This window comes from Protomyctophum bolini, assembly GCF_963924005.1.
Source record: "Protomyctophum bolini genome assembly, chromosome: 24".
NCBI classification, from domain to species: domain Eukaryota; kingdom Metazoa; phylum Chordata; class Actinopteri; order Myctophiformes; family Myctophidae; genus Protomyctophum; species Protomyctophum bolini.
The window spans coordinates 14,809,455-14,829,642 of record NC_137885.1 but is presented as its reverse complement, the minus strand read 5'-3'; the positions used below and the strand labels follow the sequence as shown (position 1 = coordinate 14,829,642).

Below are 20,188 nucleotides of genomic sequence, written 5' to 3'. Positions count from 1 at the left end.
TCGAGATACAAACGTGAAAGAGAACAACAGTAAATACATCTTGCATTTTCCTTTCCATACATGAAGTATGCCTTGGTACTTGAATTACAATTTACAATTTAGGCATTTAGCAGACGCTCTCAATCCAGAGCGGTTTACAGTAAGCAAGAACAACACACGGCAATACATCAAATACATAGAAATAGTCATCAAGGATCATAAGCAACCTAAGAACCTATAACATCCGTCTAACAATTGAATATCGGTACAATGTAACTACATGTATGAGTATACACAATAGAGTGCTATATATGTCTAAATAATGTCTACATGTCTGCATAAAATGCTATCTAAATGACATAAGTTTAGGCTTTTGCATACACCTGTGAGGTCGTCGAGTGCAAGTGCAAGCGCTATACGGCAAGTAGCCTGAATGAAGAAGTGCCTCCATTTCATGCTGTAGCTCTGAGGTGAGAACACCTATAACACATACTCTCATACAACACAGTGCAACTATTATAGATGTGATTCTGCCCTGGTTAAAAGCGCATATTTCCCTGACATTTAATGGAAGGTGTGAATTGTGCCCGCCGCCGCCGCAGCGTGAGACGTCTCCGAAAATGCAGTTGTTATTCTCGCACGAGCGGCGTGTCATTCACATCACAAGGTTTAGCGGGTTGTTAAATCCGGCGTCTAGCGAGGTGACACAGCCGGCTGCTGTGAACACACAGCGAGGTCCGTGTCAGGAAAGGGAAGCGTTTGCACGCTGAATACTTATAAAATGTTACCTCGCTGCGGCTGAGGGGGACATGAAGTGGAGTTTTTGCTCAGAAAAACAAAACAAAAAGGTGTTGTTTGCAGAGACTTGTGTGATCCAACTACGGTAGTTGTCGTGCCGAGATTGAGTGACTGTACAAATCTGCTCTTTCCATGGGGGCCCATATTTATTGTGCTAGTGATATGGATTGGAAGTTTTCACCAAACGTGTGTAGTGCACAATAAATAGTGCACACGCAGACTGTTCTGTTATTCTTGCTCACAAGATATTTGAAAGAGAGTTGTACGATTTGTCTTAAGTCCTGATTATAATGTTATCAATTTAAGCCCCTTTAAAAATAAGTTAAAAACATCTTTGGCCTGGAGGTACTTTGTGAAAAAGAAGTTAGATCTTCAATGGCCTTCAATGTATTGTGAAAAAGTCATAAAGCCTAGCGTATATCTAAATGACACTTGACACTATCAAATGGCATGCTTTTCTTTCATTTGCTGCTTAAAATATTTATCCCACGATTTTGCAACGCATTTTTTCACCCAGTGTCAATGATCTAATGTAATCCAGGAGCGCTACACTCCCTCTGCCAACCTGGCCCCATGCTTCCTTCTACTTGGTCTTGGCATGAGGAGTCCAAGACAAAATGACATGCTTTTCAAAGTGTTGTTTTGACTCATCTTTTAAGATCTCTGTTCAACTCAACCCACAGCCCTGCTGGGAGAAACGCATGAATGAACCAATAAAAGAAGACTTTTGTTAGGGTGACAGCCAGGGGCAACATTTCCTTAACCTCTGTTGAATTCAGTGCAAAACAAGCCTGTGAGTTTGTGAGCTGCTACTTTTGCTATAAAAAAGATAGAAAAGTGATATTATCAATATCAAACATATCAGACGGTCCCAAAAGTAAATACATGTGTTTAATTCGGTCTGACCAGAAGACGGGAATAAATCAAATCCCCACCATGCAGCGCAGAAAATGGGGGAGAGGATATCAGAATGGGATGTACGTATACTGCATGGATTGTCCCCACAGCAACGACATCTGGAGTGAATGCCACTTTCCTTGAAACTTTGTCTGAGACATTGTTGAACAATGGAAAGATAGAGCAACCCACACCCACCTACACACCCCCCCCCACACACACACACACACACACACACACACACACACACACACACACGTTCCCCCGCTCTCTCTCTCTCTCTTTCTTTCTCTCTCCGTCTCTCTCGGCTTGACAGGTGAGAATTATGCACCGTCCTTGTCATCTGGAGCGAGAGAGAGAGAGAGACGATGTTGTGGGGCGAGCGGAGCTATTTCAGACTGGGTACGAACGAACGACGAGCTTGCACTCTGTCATTATCACACATCTCCAGCTGGTGAAATCTGCACCGTTGTTTCGGAAGCACAATGCAAAGCAGAAATGCCAACCGACGGATATTGATGGGCACGAAGACGAAGGGAGCGGTAGCCCAGGGCGTTTCTATTCCCATCAGAAACGAACGGCTGCATTGTCTTTTCTCTCTCAATTGATTCCATTTTGTTGTTTTTGGCAACCAATGCATTGTTCTAAAAGTCTACGCCAAATAAATTGTGTGTAAGAGTGTGCGTGCGGAGAGAAAGAGCGAGAACGAGTGCACGTTGCATGCAATGCACACAAGCCACTTGATGTTCTAAGTCTTCTAAACATGCTAATTGTTACATTTTATAACGTTTTTATTATTGCACAAGATAAATTGCACGTGAAGCATTTGTTTGATTCAAGTGATTTCACGGCACGCCACTTGGGACTGTGCACCGGTAGCACAGTTTTGGAAAATAATCTCTATCAAGTTTCCCGGGCTGCCACAATCCTGCTAACTCTGTGGATATGCTTACTGGGTGATATATCCAACATGGATCAAATGGAACACAATAGACTGCTCCTCGCGGCCCTAACTGTCGCCAAGACAACTATCCTCATCAACTGGAAATCAAAGGAGAAAAACAAACATTGCTCACTGGGAAAAATAATAATAAAAGACTCCATATCCCCGGACACTAACATAATATAGACACGCACACGCACGCACGCGCACGCACGCACGCACGCACGCACGCACACACGCACGCACACACACACACACACACACACACACACACACACACACACACACACACACACACACACACACACACAGGTCTGAATGAATCAATTAGCTCCTATCGTATGTTCATAACCCAGTGATTCTCCTTGCCTAGTCATCATTCATAAGCCTTACTCCAGTTAAACCTATATGATCACACACACGCGCGTGCGCAGATGCGCACGTCTCTATTGTAGTCTGTTTTTGTATATCATTATGGAATATATCATTCCATTCATAATATATCTGCATGTTTTTGGGAAATCTTATCTAATTATTCTTTTTTTATTGTCATTCATGTCACGTGTATCCTGTAATGTCTTACCAATACAAAAGAAAATCTAAATCTTATCAAACAGTGGTCCGTGGCTCCAATTCCAATTAAATAATGGGCCTTGCCCTTAAAACCCCTTTAATAGGGGCATCATTTCTGATTTATACTCTATGTTAGTAGAATTCTCTCCTGAATCCTCTGAATCCAAATACAATGCATGGAAGGCTGATCTACAAGAGGAATTGACATTGGAAGAGTGGAGCACAGCCTGTATGGAGGCTCAATCCCAGACGGTTGCAATATAATTGGCTGATGAGTGTCTATATCACTCCAGAGAAACTAAATAAATTTAGTGTAGATATTCCAGATACTTGTATCAGATGTGGTAAAGACAAAGGTACACTTTTCCATTGTCTGTGGGCGTGCCCAAGAGTGAAATAATTCTGGGAAGAAGTAAGGAGGGAGATTCGGAAGATATTGTCGATAGATATTGAGCTTGACCCGAAACTGTTTCTATTAGGTCTTTACCCACCTGGCCATAAGATTCAAAGTAGCGAACAAAGATTTCTAGATTTATGTTTACTACAAGCCAAAAGGGCTATAGCCTTATCGTGGAAAAAGATAGGCAAACCCAGTATTGCTCAGTGGTTTAGGGAGCTATCATCGTGTCTTCCTCTGGAAAGAATCACTTATACTCTGAAGAATAAACAGAAGATGTTTGATAAGATATGGGGACGGTTTATCCAATATATTACGGTTAATGATTTATCTTATTATTATTATTATTATTAAAAATGGGCCTTGATATGAAAATGGTTGAAAACCACTGGTCTAGAAAGAAAGAACTATAGCTAGAATTAATTCAGACGAAGAGGTATATATAGCTCCTGGGCTCTGGGCCGACCACCTCACACACTCACCGGAAGCAGCAGCAGATCGCGGAGACTCGCACATCTCGCAGTACGGCAGGAGGACACTGTTGGAGTAGGTGCAGGCCCCGCAGTTCCACGTGCCCCCAGCGGGTGGCGGGCCGGGCCTGTCCGGGACGCCGCCCCGTCCCGACGCCCGCCGCCTCCCCTCCAATCTGGCCGTGATGGTCTTCCCCTCGAATGCGGGCGTGGGCCGACCCTGGGGGGTCCGCAGCCTCTTCGCCTGGGGGGAGAAGTCCGGGTCTGAAGGCGGGGTGGAGTTTCCGGAGTCACAGTCATCCTAGGGGTGGAGCAATGCGATGATAAATATCGTCGAGATGATACACTGGGGCTCTATTTTCGCCCAAGCCGATCTACAAGCTCAAAACACGTCGCACTGCGACACGTTTTGAGCATGTAGATCAGCTATTTTTTCAATTTAAATCCTGAATATATATATTCATATTTTGTGATATGGAATCCTGAAAAGAAAAAGTTTTATTTAATTTCAAATGCCTTTAATTATAGTTATGTTAATTTTATGAACTAAATACAAATGCTTTGGATAGTACTCATCCTAATTTAGACTGAAGTAATTAAAGCGGGTCATGTTTGCAAATCAACCCGAGGGCCTCATTAAGTGATGGTGGGGGCCGCATGTGGCCCCCGGGCCGCCAGTTGCCCATGTACAGTATACGACGGTTTCATTTGCCAAAAATAATACGTATTTTGGTCTAAAATGGTCCTTTAATCCTTTTTGTTGTACTGTAGGTGGTTGTATTATTAAGTCAGTTGTAACATTGTGGATCGTGATACTGCTTGAAAAACATATTGCGATATTATATTTTTCCACATGGCCCACCGCTAAGTCGTCCTCCGCTGGGCTCTCCTCCTCTCGGTCCCTCCTTCTCGGAGGAGTTGTCCCCCCGGAGAGGACGACGACGTCTTCTTGGTCGTCCGTGTCCTCTGCGTCTTCCGTCCTCTTCCTCTTCCTCTCCTTGCAGGCGCCGGGAGAGAAGAAGGTGCGGATGTCGTGCTGCTTGTCTTTCTCAAACTGCGGAGAGGTCGCGGAGAATATATACGTCACTTGACAGCAGGCCTCTTTATTATTGCAGCCTTTATTGCAGCCAAAAACGCCAACTCATGAAAATGATTGTCAAGACATAAATTGTGTTTTGCCCATATTCTCCCGTGATCAATAATAGTCATCACGTGATCAATATGTATCTGTCAGCTCTTTCAGATTCAATTGGCTGAGAATAGATTGACTTTTAATTAAAGTTTGCGAGAGGGGCCCGTTTTGCACAAAAGGTGTCATGCTCATCGACACTTCGACCGGCCATATTGGACACATTTCTGGCGATATTGGACACATTGCTGGCCAGGCTTGGAATTGTAGAGAGAGACAAATAGAGCCTGCCTGGGGAACAGCATTCCCCGGTTGTCCCACGGACTGCTGTTCCCCAGGCAGGTGCTCTCTCTCTCTCTCTCGCTCTCTCTCTCTCTCTCTCTCTCCCCTCTCCCCTCTCCCTCTCTCTCTCTCTCTCTCTGAAATGTTTCATCTTAGGCGGAACAGCTATCACACAGTTGGCAGAGCTCTCTTTCCTTCTATCTACAAAAGTATAAATTTAGTATTAATTACGGGTTACGCTCCTCGAGTGTTGAACACCACAGGTGGTGGGGGGGTGGAGAGATTGCTCACGTGAGAGAAGAACACGCTGTTCTTGTCGTGCACTACTTTCTCGGGCGGCGGCAGCAGCGGCGTCTCGCTGGGCGTCCACCCCGAGGAGAAGTTGAGGAAGTCCCACTTGTCCTTGTCCCCCTCCTCCGCCTGCAGGTACTCCTTCCTGCCGTTCAGAGTGCTGCCCGTCACCGTTTCCTAGAGGCAGAGAGGTGAAAAATGGGTTACAAAATCGTGGGATAAAAATTTTAGGAAAAAAAAATATTTAAAATACAAATATTTTAAATCTACAGGCTCACAACGTATGCGCATTAGAATTGTGCAGCCGTGTGCCACTGCCACATCGCATAGAGAGCTTGATCATATTGCTCTGTTCTCGGCTCCTCACCTTCCTCGTGGACTCTTTTAATCATGGCAGCCATACTGGCATGAAATACCGCAGCTGTGTTTAATGATGCTTCCTTCACAAGTGTGGCCAGCCAGTGATACTAATTATTAGGGCTCCATTTAGTGAGGCAGAGCCCTTTGAATGAGCCAACATGCAGAACAGCAGAACCCTGACTCTGTTTGACCTTAATGGAACAGAGCTTCACCCCGTTCAGGACGGGAACCCTGCTTTGGTTTTTTAAGCATTACGTTATACTTTAGATATTGAAAAATACCAGATGTACAAGCTCGTAGCGCGGGACCGGGCGCCACGCTATGAGCTTGTAGATCTGCTATTTTATCATGAAAATGTTGCACAAATCTTTGATTATATATTCTTTCAGAGTGACCGTTTTTAACTGAAATCTTTGCTTCTGGGGGGTCGCTAGAACAACATTATGTTCAGATGGGGGTCGGCGGCCAATTAGCCCTTCACTAAGTCCCTCCCCAACCCATCGTTGTCCAATGGCACGTTAGCAGCGAAGAAAGCTTGACCTGCATAGCAACCGTTGCTAAACTATTTGTACTATTTGGACAATCGCTTTTTAGGGTGGGATTTAGTGAAGGGCTAATTGCATAATTATAATTTTGGGGGTCCTTGACATGAAATAGTTTGAGAACCACATATAGAAACATAGGTTTTTCTGTAAGACATTCTACAATCAGTTCTCAGGTCTAAATGGGTTCATTAGTATTCATTGTAATATAGTAATATTACACTTCCATTCCATGTTAATGTGGCTTCTGAGAAAATGACTTAGTGGCCTCTAAAATTGGTAGATTTAAAGAGAAGACGTGCTCATTATTTGAGGTGTGTCAGATCCTGTGTCTTGGTGAGACATGGCCTTTGACACGATCTAAATGTCACATTAGAAGAGCAGGGAGACAAAATACAACCACATGGATGTATAAGTTATATCCTATTAGCACACTCCATATACTTGGTACAGAGACAGTCATGGCGGCGAGACTAACTGCTCAGGAGAGGAGAAAACTTGTATTTTTTCAATCCAAAATTAGTTAATAGCACAGGCACTCTTAGTCTTCACATACTAGAGCATGTCTGAAATAAATGTCAGAGCTGAAATCGACATGTAAATATGAAATAAATGCTTAAACATGTAGCTAGGTGTAATGTTAGAGTCCACAGAAGTGAACCGTTCAAGCCTGTTTTCTCAACTCGCTGTTTTCACAAAGACATTACTCTATAAGCCATATCTCTAAAACTGGAAGATAAAACTGAACAACCAATATGTCAAATTTGAAGCTATGATTCTGTGCTTTCACATGACATGTAATTCATAAAGAAGTGACATACTTAGATAGTGCCGCCTTAAAGTAAGGTAAGGACCATGCCAGTGGTCAGGTGCGTTTAGCCCACTAAATTACTCCTGGCACATGTGACACTACTTACTATTTTCCAAAGCATGGTTGAGGAAGACATTGGATTCCATTAATTTCAGTACGGTATGAAAATCAACAGGTAATCCATTCTCTTTATATATTGTTTGTATACCTTTTATAGCATTGGTTCTCAAAGTGGGGTCCGGACTCCGGGGACCCCCAGGGGTCCTTGGGTGGGTACCAGGGGGTCCCCAGCAAAATTAGTTACAGTAATACAGCGTCACAATCATTTTAACCACTTAAACCCATTTAGACTTGAGGTCGATTGATTCTTAAAAAAAAGGCAGTTTTCTGAAAAACCTATGTTTCTATGTCAGTGGTGCGCAACCTTTTTCATGTGAAGGACCCCCAGAAGCAAAGATTTGAATTAAAAACGTTCGCCACAAAAAAGAAAAAGCAGCTCTGCAAGCTCGTAGCGCGGCACCAAGCCAAATAAATGTATCATGTTTGGAGGAGGCCACTGGGTTATTGACATGGAACAAAGTTTGAGAAACAGCGTTCTAACAGTACCTTCCTATTGAGCATGCCCCACATGACCGTGTCGAAGGTGCCCTTGGCGATCAGGTAGTGCACGTGCACGGACGAGGTCTGTCCGATGCGGTGGGCGCGGTCCTCCGCCTGCTTCACCTGGCCCGGGTTCCAGTAGAGCTCTGCAAACACCACGTGGCTGGCCGCCGTGAAGGTCAGTCCCTGGGGACAACACGCACACAGGCACGCAGGCACGCACGCACGCAGGCACGCACGCACACACACACACACACACACACACACACAACGCAACGCACAAACACACGGAATGAAATCTCATGACTGAAAGTATAAACCATTTAGACCTGATGCCGATTCAGGCAGGTCCCGCATTCTTGGCATAGTTTGTGTTTTTTATTTAACCCTTATTTAACCAGTAAAAACACATTGAGACTGCGTCTCTTTTGCAAGTGGGAACTGGCCAAGAGGCAGAAATAAAATGACACTTCAATGCCACATCACGTCAATGTTACATTTTGGACCAGCAAATACAACATCCATAATACATCTCAAAGTACCTACTGTATGAATAAATACACATCACCCAAGTCCTACTTTTTTAGTAGCAGGGCAACATACATAATATACACGAACTGAACCGACATAATAAATATATAGGCATGAACATAGGCTAGTCCATATCAAAAGTTCAAAACATGTGCAGATGTTGGACTGTACATCTAAGATGACATTTTTTACCCCCCTCGGATTTGAATGCTGCTACTACACACAGTCAGCCAAGCATTTGACCTGAGGTTGAGGCCATTTTGGACCAAGTCAAATTTGGATGAAATGTAAGACGGCAGGTCACCCAGAATGGCTTTATAAATGAAAATATGCCAATGCCGCAGCCTGCGAGATGCCAATGAGAACCAACCGACTGCAGCATACAACGTGCAGTGATGTGTTCTGAAAGGTGAGTTAGTTATGAATCTCAGTGCAGCATGGTACAAGGGATCCAATTTGGCCAAGGTGGAGTAGCAGGCAAACCTATAAATGGTATCACCATAATCCAATTGGGACAGAAAGAGACCAATGACCAGTTTTTTGCGAGCTGAACAAGCAAAACAAGCCTTCAATCTGTAGAAGGAAGAGTGAATTTAAGCTTTTTGCACAAGGAATCAATATGACATTTGAAATGTAGGTGTTTATCCAACCAAAAGCCAAGGTATTTGTAGTGCTCCACCCACTCGATGGAAGTTCCACAGAACCGTATCATCTGCATACATGTGATACCTAGAGTGTTAATATTATTATCATTACCTGTCCGGCTGCCAGGATGCTGAGGATGGCCACGCGCGTGTCGGGGTCATTCTGGAACTTGTGGACCAACTGGACTCTCTCAGAGGACGGGACACTGCCGTCGATACGGATGTAACCCGCCTAACATGAAATGACATGACATGACATGAGACAAGAGGCCCCAGAACTTGCGATTCACTGTGGCAATGATGACTTCAAACAAATGTCATACACGCAAATGTCATACAATGTCAAACGCATGTGTTGCCATGATCAAAGATACAATAGTGCGAGACTGATAGATGGTTTGTCCAAATATGGCCAATATGTGACTTCTTGTTTTGTCAGGTGAAACCTGACATACAACAGGCCAGTGTTTAATAGCGCCCTAGTCCTCAATGGGAGTCGCCCCCATGCCGCCTAAGCCAATGGGAGCCGCCTAAACGCTGCCTAAGCCAATGTCTGCAAATCTGCAATGATCCAGACCACACTCTCAACCACAGACATATACCGCAGCGGAGTGGACTCAGCCCAGGAGCCTAATTAGTTAATGTTAATGTAAATGAGCAAACTGGAGAGCAGGAATTTAAGGAAAGATGCACAACGGAGGAGCCAGCGTTTGTTTCACCTTACACATGACTATGTAATAGTTCTTGTGTGCATGCATATGTGTCGCGAGGGAAAGTACATTTTGACGCCAATACTTTTGTACGTTTACTCAAGTACATTTGAGTTACTTGAGTTACTGTTACTTGTTAACAGAGTAGTTCTACAATGCCTACTTAAGTGAAACATTTTGAGTACTTTTTTCCACCACTGGCCCTACCTCCGAACGAACGCAGTCATCTCTCGAGTCACACCTGAGTTCCTTCCAACATGGTGGTGCGTTTACTTAGCACAGTTAGCAGCCATTTTTAGCTCTCTCTCTCTCTCTGTTAATTAGGAAGTGCGAAAATGCAAATGCGGGAGAGCGTATTGCAGCAGCAGGTGTTGCCTACACACGCTGTACTGATGTGTTGCGTTTGGCAGACAGCTCCTCGAACCCCCAAGACCCACACGCACACACACACACACACACACACATGCACACAAATAGAACATACAAACTTGTTCTCTGGGTGCTGACACAGAGTCGAGAAAATCACTCGTAATGACTTGTAAAATAAGGCCCGAGGAAGAGGCGTTAAGAAAGGAAAAACTTTCTTCTGACAAAGTTCTGCGTCGGTTCGCTGAACGAGGGTGAGGTGACACGCACGCGTGCACACGCACGCACACACACACACACACACACACACACACACACACACACACACACACACACACACACACACACACACACACACACACACACACACACACACACACACACACACACACACACACACACACACACACACACACACACACACACACACACACACACACACACACACACACACACACACACACACACACACACACCTCTCTCTCCAGTCTATAGCTAGTCTACTAGGCTGAGGAATATATCCCAGCCTATAGTCTATAGCTATTGCAGCTGTGAATTATTTATTTTCTGGTTATTAAAGATTTGTAGAGACCTCTGTTACCTAACAAACACTCAATAGTAACTATACGTTGTTTTCTTTGCTTGTTTTTTTCCCCAAAAATATAATTAACCCGACTTTCTGAGGGGACACCTTTCCGGGACTGCTACGGGTATGTCCAATGCGATCATCTTTTAGGTCTACAGCACTATTTTTATTATTAAGGAGGCAAGAACAGAGAGAGCGTAGGCTTTTGAGTGGTGAGTATGTACAGTATAGGCGTTCAATGTGTCGCACATATCGTCAGGACTCGTAGCCGTTGATGGCCCTATTGACTGTGGTGAGGATCGAACCTGTGACCTTGTGACAGAGGAGCCTATAGTGCAGTTCCCAAGCTGGGGACCCACTGGAACTCCCTCAAGGACCCTGGGGGTCCCCGGACCCCACTTTGAAAAAAAAATCATGTTTAGTTTACACACAACCTTTTTTGGTCAAGGTTCGATTTTGGGCATTTTTCACCCTCATCTCGTCAGTATTTGGCAGTGTAACTGTCCTCGTTCTCCAATCAAAAAGTCGAATTTCTAGCAAAAGATAAATGACGCCGTTTATGTCCACTTTTATGTCCTATTTGTGTTTGTGTGTGTGTGTGTGTGCGTGCGCGTGTCAGTGATACCTTGGCCTCGATGACGGCCTCAGTGCAGGCCTGCAGCATGGTGAGGTGATGACCGAACACCAGGAATTTGAGTTGCTCCGTCTCCAGCATCATTTTAATGTAGTCCTTCACGGCTCCTGCCTAGACACACACACACACACACACACACACACACACACACAAACACACACACAAAACAGACCACAGATCAGTGAGGAGAGTGGACGCTGCGTCGCTGGTGAGTGAAGGAAAGGAGTCCTTCTCTGCCCTGGATTCTCCATGGACCACCATGGGTCAGGACTATAAAACAGAGAGTGCCCAGACCCACTAGTCCAGGGCTACTCAACTTAACACAATTTTTGCTACATAAGGACGTGCATACACGTATTTTCTAATCAAACCGCAGGAGGCCTTGGACGTGTATACACGTCTTTATGGCTTTTTTTATTGATATAAAACAAAGAATAAAATCGATTACACATAGACTTTTTTGGTTGGCCTCTCCTTGTGCACTACTCCTTGCTATTTCGCGCTGCCGTTCACTTCCTTGTTTACGGCTCAAAAAAATGGCTCGTAACTCCTAATCTAGGGAGCTCTCCATGGTTTTGACCTTAAAGGGTCTAAAGGTCTTCATTTCTGACTTCAGCATGCATCTCGTTTTGATATATAAACGCTTCTAGAGAGACTTTAGCGTGACCAGCGTGAGGTAAAAATGGAAGATTATGATAAAACAGTGAAAATAACATTATATGTGTATTGGTATGACCACGACGAGCCGCAGATACATTAAGCAGGGGCCACATGCAGCCCACGGGCCGCGGTTTGAGTAGCACTGCCCTAGTCACATGTCAGCGCTGATTTGGAGAGCAAGACAATAATTTCACAATGACGAGATTTTTTGTCACTCTGAAACTAATTTGTGCATCTGCTGTCTATAATAGTCACCCAGAATGTCCTCTAAATATTTCAAGTAAGATGCTGTTGAGTTGCAATCACATGATTGATACCACATCATGCAATCACATTTTGATTGCAACCTCATGAGAAAAAGTTAGTTTCTTTACCTACTTGGGTTCTTCTGATGTCTTTGTTACAAAAAAATCACACCCGTGTGAAGTGAGGGGCGCTACTACCGTATATTAAAGTGTAACTCATGTTGATTAGGTGATGTAATGGTGATGTAAAACAAACGGTGCCAACACAAACATTGAATGCCATTAACAATAAAGAGACAATATGACGTAATGAGGGACAATATGACGTACATTTTCCCTTCATTCATTGAACTAAAAACAAACATTAAAGCTGTATATAGTAGGGGCCCCTCAAAAGGAAGAGAGGATTGCTGTCTGGATACACAAAAATCACACCTGTGTGAAGTGAGGGGCGCTCTTATCATCGTACATCATCATGCATCATCTCATACTGGCCAATCAGAATTCCTGTTGCCACAAATGTAATTCATATTTGGCGGACATTTGACCTAATGTCTCCTTTCATTGGCAAATATTGAGACGTGGCGTTGACGTGACGTTGGCGAAAGGGCCTTTCTGTGTGGAGTTTGCATGTTCTCCCCGTGTCCCCTAGGGTAGGTACCCTCACATGTTCTCCCCGTGTCCCCTAGGGTAGGTACCCTCACAAAAAACATGCAGTAATCCTGGTCACTAAACTGCCTCCCCTGGCCAGCCGGGGCGCCTGATGGAGGGGAAAGGAACTGGTTGGAATAACGTGTTCCTTTTATGCGCTACGTCCAACCAGGGAAACTCCCCCCTGTCAGGTGTAAAGGAGCAACTTGGACACTCAGGCATGAAGGAAGCATGAGTTCAAGTCCGTTGCTCTCCACTTGTCCCCCATATATGTGGGGACTAGGTTGGTGGAGGGTGTGTAGAGCCCAGGATCACATTAGATGATTGACACAGGAGTGAAAAATGGGTTACAAAATCGTGGGATAAAAAATATATTAAAAAAATATATATTAAGACGTGTGGGGTCAAAAGCTGTATTTGTCTAGCGCCCCTCAAAAACTGAAGGTGTTCTTTGGTAGGGAAAAATAATCAATTGGCAGAACAAACCAACAAGAAAAAAACAAGGCACTCGCGTTATGGACAAAGGCCATATAACTGAAACGTGTCAGAGTGTCCACTCTTTGACCTTGAACGTGCCAATTAAAAACAAATGCACTTTAACTGTAACGCAGGAAGAGTGTGTTGGTTTTAGTTACTTTGCCACTCTGTTTTCGTTGAATACATATTGGCCCCTTTTTTATACGTGTAAAGCACTCCGTATAACACTGCTTTAAAGAAAGTAAAGTTGGGAAAAACAGTCCAACTTTTACGCCAGCTAACTTCCATACCCGGGAGTGGCGTATGGCGTGACTGCATGAGACACAAACTTGTGTAGAACACAGAGCAAGGCCACTTTGGTTGCATATACACCGCCCCCCTGCACAACTCTGACGGACGTGTTATCCCAGCGAGAGTGTCATACAAGCGCAGCCCTGGCTCGTCTCGGTTCAGGGACCGTGGGCCAAAAAAACAAAAGAAGAAGAAGAGAGCAGAGAATATGGCCAGGAATAGGGCCCATGACACTGGAGGTACAGCAGTCAAGTCGTGTCTTGACGCGACTACAGAGGTACTCCTGTGTTAGCACGACCCCGGGAAAGATTTCCACTGCGTCCTGCAACCTGACAACCTCACACCGCCCGTCACACCTGCTCTGGCGCGCGCGCGAGAGAGAGAGAGCGCGTCGGCTTCCGCCAAACCCCATAATTAGCTTGACATGGCCACTCCGAACCCTTTCCCCGGGTTTCATGGGGTCCCTCATTAGCGACGTTCTCGGCTTCTCATGTCTCATTTCTTTCTGTCGAGTTTAATTAGCGCGCAAAACTTCTCTGTCGTTTGAAGCAGCCGGTTAGCTGCATCAGAGACCCTACCTCTCTCTCTCTCTTTCTCTCTCTCTGGGTAATTAGGAGCAGGTGCTTGGCGACTAAAGAAATAAAAAATATATATAATCATCCCCCAAAGGCTGCATGGGCAGCTCTGTCTCCAAACCGACTGGCAGACAGACAAGGTGGCTGAGATTTGTACTTTCAGAAGTGACATAGACACATTGCTCCCATATTCCCCACAGTACACACACACACACACACACACACACACACACACACACACACACACACACACACACACACACACACACACACACACACACACACACACACACACACACACACACACACACACACACACACACACACACACACACACACACACACACACACACACACACACACACACACACACACACACACACACACACACGAAACATGAAGAATGAAAGTAGAGAAAACCTGTCCGACTCTAAAAAACTGATAGCAGAGGAAATGAGAAGAGGCTGACAGTGTGTTGGGCAGGGGGGGGGGGGGGGGGTATGTTTGTGGGTGGGTTGGGGAGTGGGGGGGTGGATGTAGTACGGGTATAGCAATGAAAGGTCCGGTGTTAGGCTAAACCGAGCAGAAATCCAATCAGCAAACAACGCGGAGCGCAAAAGAAGATCCAAGCGCAAAGGCAGGCTGCATGGGCGGGCAGCGCTCCAATGATTGCATTCCACGGTTATCTCCGGTCTCTGTTAACCTACCGGGAGGCCAGGGCTCCAGGCGCTGGGCTAATAGAGAAGAAAGGGGGGCCCTCAGAGACTGCAGACGATTGAGAAGTGATATGGCCGATTTAAAATGTACACGCTACACCAATTTTGCAACTAAAGGGGAGAGAGAGGGAAAAAAAAGAAGAAAAAAAAACTAAACTAAACTCATGGGGTATAAACTTCAGTCACGTAACGACTGCAGGAGCAAACAAACAAATGTCGAGCTATATAATCTACCACTGGGATTGTGTATCTTTCCGTGTTAGCCGTTTTGGATTGGTCAATATTTCTGATTTTGAGAGACGATGTGAGGTGAGGGGTGTGTTTAGATGCGGTAAAAAAAGATTATACCCAAGTCCATGAAAGTGGAGCAGAAATAATCAGTGTTGCAAGACTTAATTCACATTTGCATTGTTGCATTGTTAAATCTTTGTCTGTCCAGCACCTGGGTGAGAAACTGGACGTGCATGTGCATGGTCTTTCGTGTTTTGCTGCAATGCAATGCTATAGAGCAGGGGTTCCCAAACGGTGGTGCGTGCACCCCTTGTGGTGCGTGAATGCCCTCCAGGTGGGTGTGTGACATGAAAAGGGTAATTTATGTTTTTGGTGTTATTTAACACAAACGGAAAAATCTAGTAAACCAGAGAGATGGAAGCTGTATACAGCAGCTGTATGTCATTCTGTGATTATTTGCCATGAATCGTATAAAAAAATGTATCATTTTCACCCAAATGCAACGAGACTTAGCTTTGGGGGGTGTGTCAGCTAGGTCAGGAGGTAACAGGGGGTGCACGGCCAAAAAGGTTTGGGGACCGCTGCTATAGAGCGTCGCAGTCCCGCCCCCTGTGAGGGCACCGGGAGGGAATTCCCCATTCATTTTCCGCATAGACTTTTCAAAACATATTTAGACCTGTAAGCCTCGGACAAAACCAACAGCTGAGTTGACAAATCATGACACATGGCCGAACAGATCATTAGAAAGACGGGGAAAAAAGGGCAGGGTACGACACTTTTTTTGTTGTTTTTCTTGGCTTTAAAGGTCTTTAAATAAATACTTTTTGAAACGTCTATGGGGAAAATGAATGGGGAATTATTTCCTGGTGCCCTCGTCGTTCTGAAAGGGGACTGCGACGCTCTATGGTGCCATTGATGAGAGGCTCAAAAAAACATCCACAGGGCTCAACAGACAGATGTTTAGTAAAGGTATACCTACGTTACGTTAGAGTATTCAGCCACTATCCCTGAAATTCAACTTGTAAACTTTTTAATGTTGCTGTTTTTTTATCTCGTCTTGTTTCAATCTAGGGGGCCAAGCTTTTACAGCCCAGTTTCCATGGCGACAGCATCACAGCGATGCTATTTTGGAACAGCGTGGAACTTTGAGATAAGATGTTTTCCTCACAATGCAGGCAACAATGGATCAAGCCTTCAGTCAGGAGCCCACACTTTGTCTCAGCGCGCCTTCAACCATTCCATCCTGTTACCATGGCGATTGTCTCCCTTGAGATCATCTCGCCGAGCATTTATTTGGCCAAGTGCTCAGACCATCGACGAATGCCTGATTAGCTTGAACGGGAAAATAAATAATATTTATAGTCCAGACCCCCCCCGCTGGCCTGCACCAGTCACCCCCCTCCCCCTCCACACACACACACACACACACACACAAATGCACGCACGCACGCACACACACACACACACACACACACACACACACACACACACACACACACACACACACACACACACACACACACACACACACACACACACACACACACACACACACACACACACACACACACACACACACACACACACACACACACACACACACACACACACACACACACACACACACACACACACACACACACACACACACACACACACATTACCAATGGTTTGACTGCCCCGGCCCTCACATCTACTATCTAGTATCCTATATGTGACTGCATCTGGCAAACAGGACCTCATTTCATTCTGACCTCAAGTACAGAATGTATAAGCTTTCGTATGATGTATCATTCAATGAAATTGCAAGTTTGCAACCCTCCTCCGCTGCGCTGTCTGGAGAGGCGGCGGGGTGCACGTTGCTCATAGAGAGCAGTCTCGTGTCATGTTAAAGCATATAATATTGCAGAGAACACACTATGGGTCCGGATCTCGGATCGGATCAGTGCCGTTTTGGTCAAAACTTCTCGGCTCCGTTTCGGACCGGATCCAAAACCTTCGGGTCCGGTTCTGGGCCGGGTGCCAATTAGAAATCAGCGCTAACCAGCTGAGGTGCCTATACCTGGTGAGCCAGCGCTAACCAGCTGAGGCGGTGCGGGACCTCCTGTTCCCTGCTGCGGTATATTTCGAGCACATCCACTTATCAACCCAGATACTGGCCGTTAAAGTAAAGGATGGTGAGTCACAGTTCGCCAGTGGTTATTTTTGTTGGATTACATGCGGCGTTGGTTGGTGCGTTACCCAGTGGGATATGGTGTTCCGCGCTGCGCACACTTCAGAAGTGCTGTACCGTTTGGATCGGGGGCTGTGCGGGGTCACCTACTTTTGCAGCACAGCCACTGGGATGTTATCTCGAGCACATACATTAGAGGCTTAGAGAGAAAAATGTAAAAAAAAAAGCTTTTTCAGTGCCATTTTCAGTTTACAATTCTTAACCCATTATAAGACCTGAGGGTCTGATTCTAAAAATAATTCTGAAAAAGTGTGTGTTTCAATGTCAGTGCTTCTCAAACTTTTTCATGCCAAGGACCCCTAGAGTGATATGTATTTATTTTAGCCGTCGGCCCCCATCTCAAAATATGTCGTTCCAGGGACCCCCACAAGCAAAGATTTGAGTTAAAAACGTTTGCTGTGAAAGAATATATATTGAAAAGATTTGCACACGATTTCCCGATTTTTCAAAAATATCAGATCTACAATTTGCTATTGCTATTTTTCAACAGCTAAAGTTTAAAATAAATGGTTAATATGGTAATAATAATAATAATAATAATAGTGCTGTAAATAGGTGTTCAATGTAATGAGTCCCAGGATGCAGGGATGGTCTTTTATTTGAGTCCCAGGGACATTTTATGAGTCCCACTTCAACGACGTTAGAAGTCATATTTTGCCATTTTTAAAAATTGCAGCATTTAACTCCCATTTCATTTTATATGGTCATGTAGAAAACGGAAGAAGAAATGATTAGTATAACTAAAGCTAGCAAAATAATTTAGAATAAAAGACAGTACAGTAGTACAGTAGTGCATCCCGTGGATGCAGAGGTCGTTGTTTTATTGCATCCCTTATCTCTAAACTGCGTTTTGGGAATGCAAAATGCACCCTATTTTAATCTCTGTAATAGTAGCAGTAGTAATTATAATTCACAAATTCTATTCTGTCATTCTGTTGTAACTTAAAAGCTTACTTTGGTGAAATAGTATTGAAAAAGTTATAGTCTCATAATGGTGTGCCCCCCCCAGTGAAAACTTTATCGGTCGATTCTGTGTCTGTTCTCTACAGTGAGATAAAAGAGGAGTCCACACATCATGAGAAATAGACATGACAAATTGTTAACTCATGCCGCTTCAATGGCATACAGTGTATACAGCATGTCCGTTCTCTGCCACAGCAAGTCACAACGGGCTCTGCTAAGTGTTCAGCAATTATACGAAATATCTACTGTATAGGTTCTCTAAAGTATAGATAAAAGCAAAGAAGATAAAGATAAAAAACGAATACATAAATATGAATTGGGGCACTTGCATTATGAACACCGCAGGTAACAGGGTCATGCGAGTAGAGGCACATGCTACTGTCAAAGGTCAAAATTTGTGTATCCATCTTAGGCTTATTATAGCTTTTAAAAGGCGCAAAACCTCGCAATCCGCAATCACCTGCAATTCGCGCGTGGTTCATACATTGGAATAATTAATTAATGCGGTCGGCTAACGGGGCAGATTATAAATATGCACACGCAGATTCGGGTGACAAAAAAGCTCATGCGCAGGTCTCTAGTAGACATACAGTAGACTTTACATACATAAATGAAAGTCAACCACCAATATTCTAGATGGCTCTGCCTTCTGACTAAGCCTGATTTGAATGCACCAATGTATCGGCCACATACAGTATCGCTAACGGCCGTTATCGGTCGAAAAGAAAAAAAGAGTTTGAAATAAACATTCATTCATTCATTCAATATCTGTATCGGCAAATAAAACTGACATCAACCGATGGCAGTAGCCGATATCTTTTGTTGAGAAGTATACATTTTGTGTTGGCTATGTTGGTGTGCTGTAGATTCTGAACATTTATTTCTTGTATTGAAGATGTATCGGTTTCCCTTTTCACAAAAGAGAGAAAAAAAAAAAAACTAAATAAACATACACGGTTAGCTCAACCGTCTGGGCAAATAGGCTGCCGAGCCAGCCTGACGGCGTGCCACGGGTTAGACTCCCGATCCCGACGGCCTTTGCCTCGTGCCCCCCCCCCCCACTCTCTCTCCCCATTACGGTATCGGAATCGGACAAGCATTTTCACATCGGTGCATCCCTATAATCAGAGCTGAGCTACTGCATGAACCTGCTAGTTTTTGGCCACAATGCAAAGTTGAAGACACCATCGTTACCTTGGCAATGGCCGTCTGCTTGTACATGTGTGTGATCAAGGTCATGACCTCAGTGAAGGGGTTATCGGCGTCGGCGAACCCCGACCCCTGGCCCTTCATTCGTCTCTCCCATTCCTCGAAACTGGCGGAGGCCTCCTGGAATTAAAGAACAGAGGGAGAGAAGAGAAGAGACGGTGAGACTCCATTCTTTTAATTCCTTCAACCATTCCTCTCTCTCTCTCTCACTACTGCACTCTACAGTTCCTGAGATATAAAGGGCAAAACAATTAATGGTGCTAGTGGGTGCCCTACTTTTGAGACTGAGAGAGGGAGGGAGAGAGAGAGAGAGGCAAAAAAGTAAAGAGAGAGAGAGAGAGCGATAGAGAGAGGAAGAGTAAGAGCAGAGGGATAGAGAAGGAAAAGAGAGCGC

The 20,188-nt window shown here is 44.6% G+C and overlaps 1 protein-coding gene across 2 annotated transcripts in view; it reads right to left on the bottom strand.

The window, feature by feature from the left end:
• Positions 1-20,188, bottom strand: part of zranb3 (zinc finger, RAN-binding domain containing 3) — an 87,907-nt gene that overhangs the window by 43,794 nt on the left and 23,925 nt on the right. For both annotated transcript variants that reach the window (XM_080758086.1, XM_080758087.1), the window contains exons 8-14: positions 19,780-19,914; positions 11,535-11,654; positions 9,360-9,479; positions 8,079-8,258; positions 5,760-5,936; positions 4,920-5,111; positions 4,070-4,358 (exon numbers count right to left, since the gene is read on the bottom strand). In XM_080758086.1, the coding sequence (XP_080614212.1) occupies positions 4,070-4,358; positions 4,920-5,111; positions 5,760-5,936; positions 8,079-8,258; positions 9,360-9,479; positions 11,535-11,654; positions 19,780-19,914 (1,213 nt within the window). The remainder of the gene's footprint in view (positions 1-4,069; positions 4,359-4,919; positions 5,112-5,759; positions 5,937-8,078; positions 8,259-9,359; positions 9,480-11,534; positions 11,655-19,779; positions 19,915-20,188) is intronic.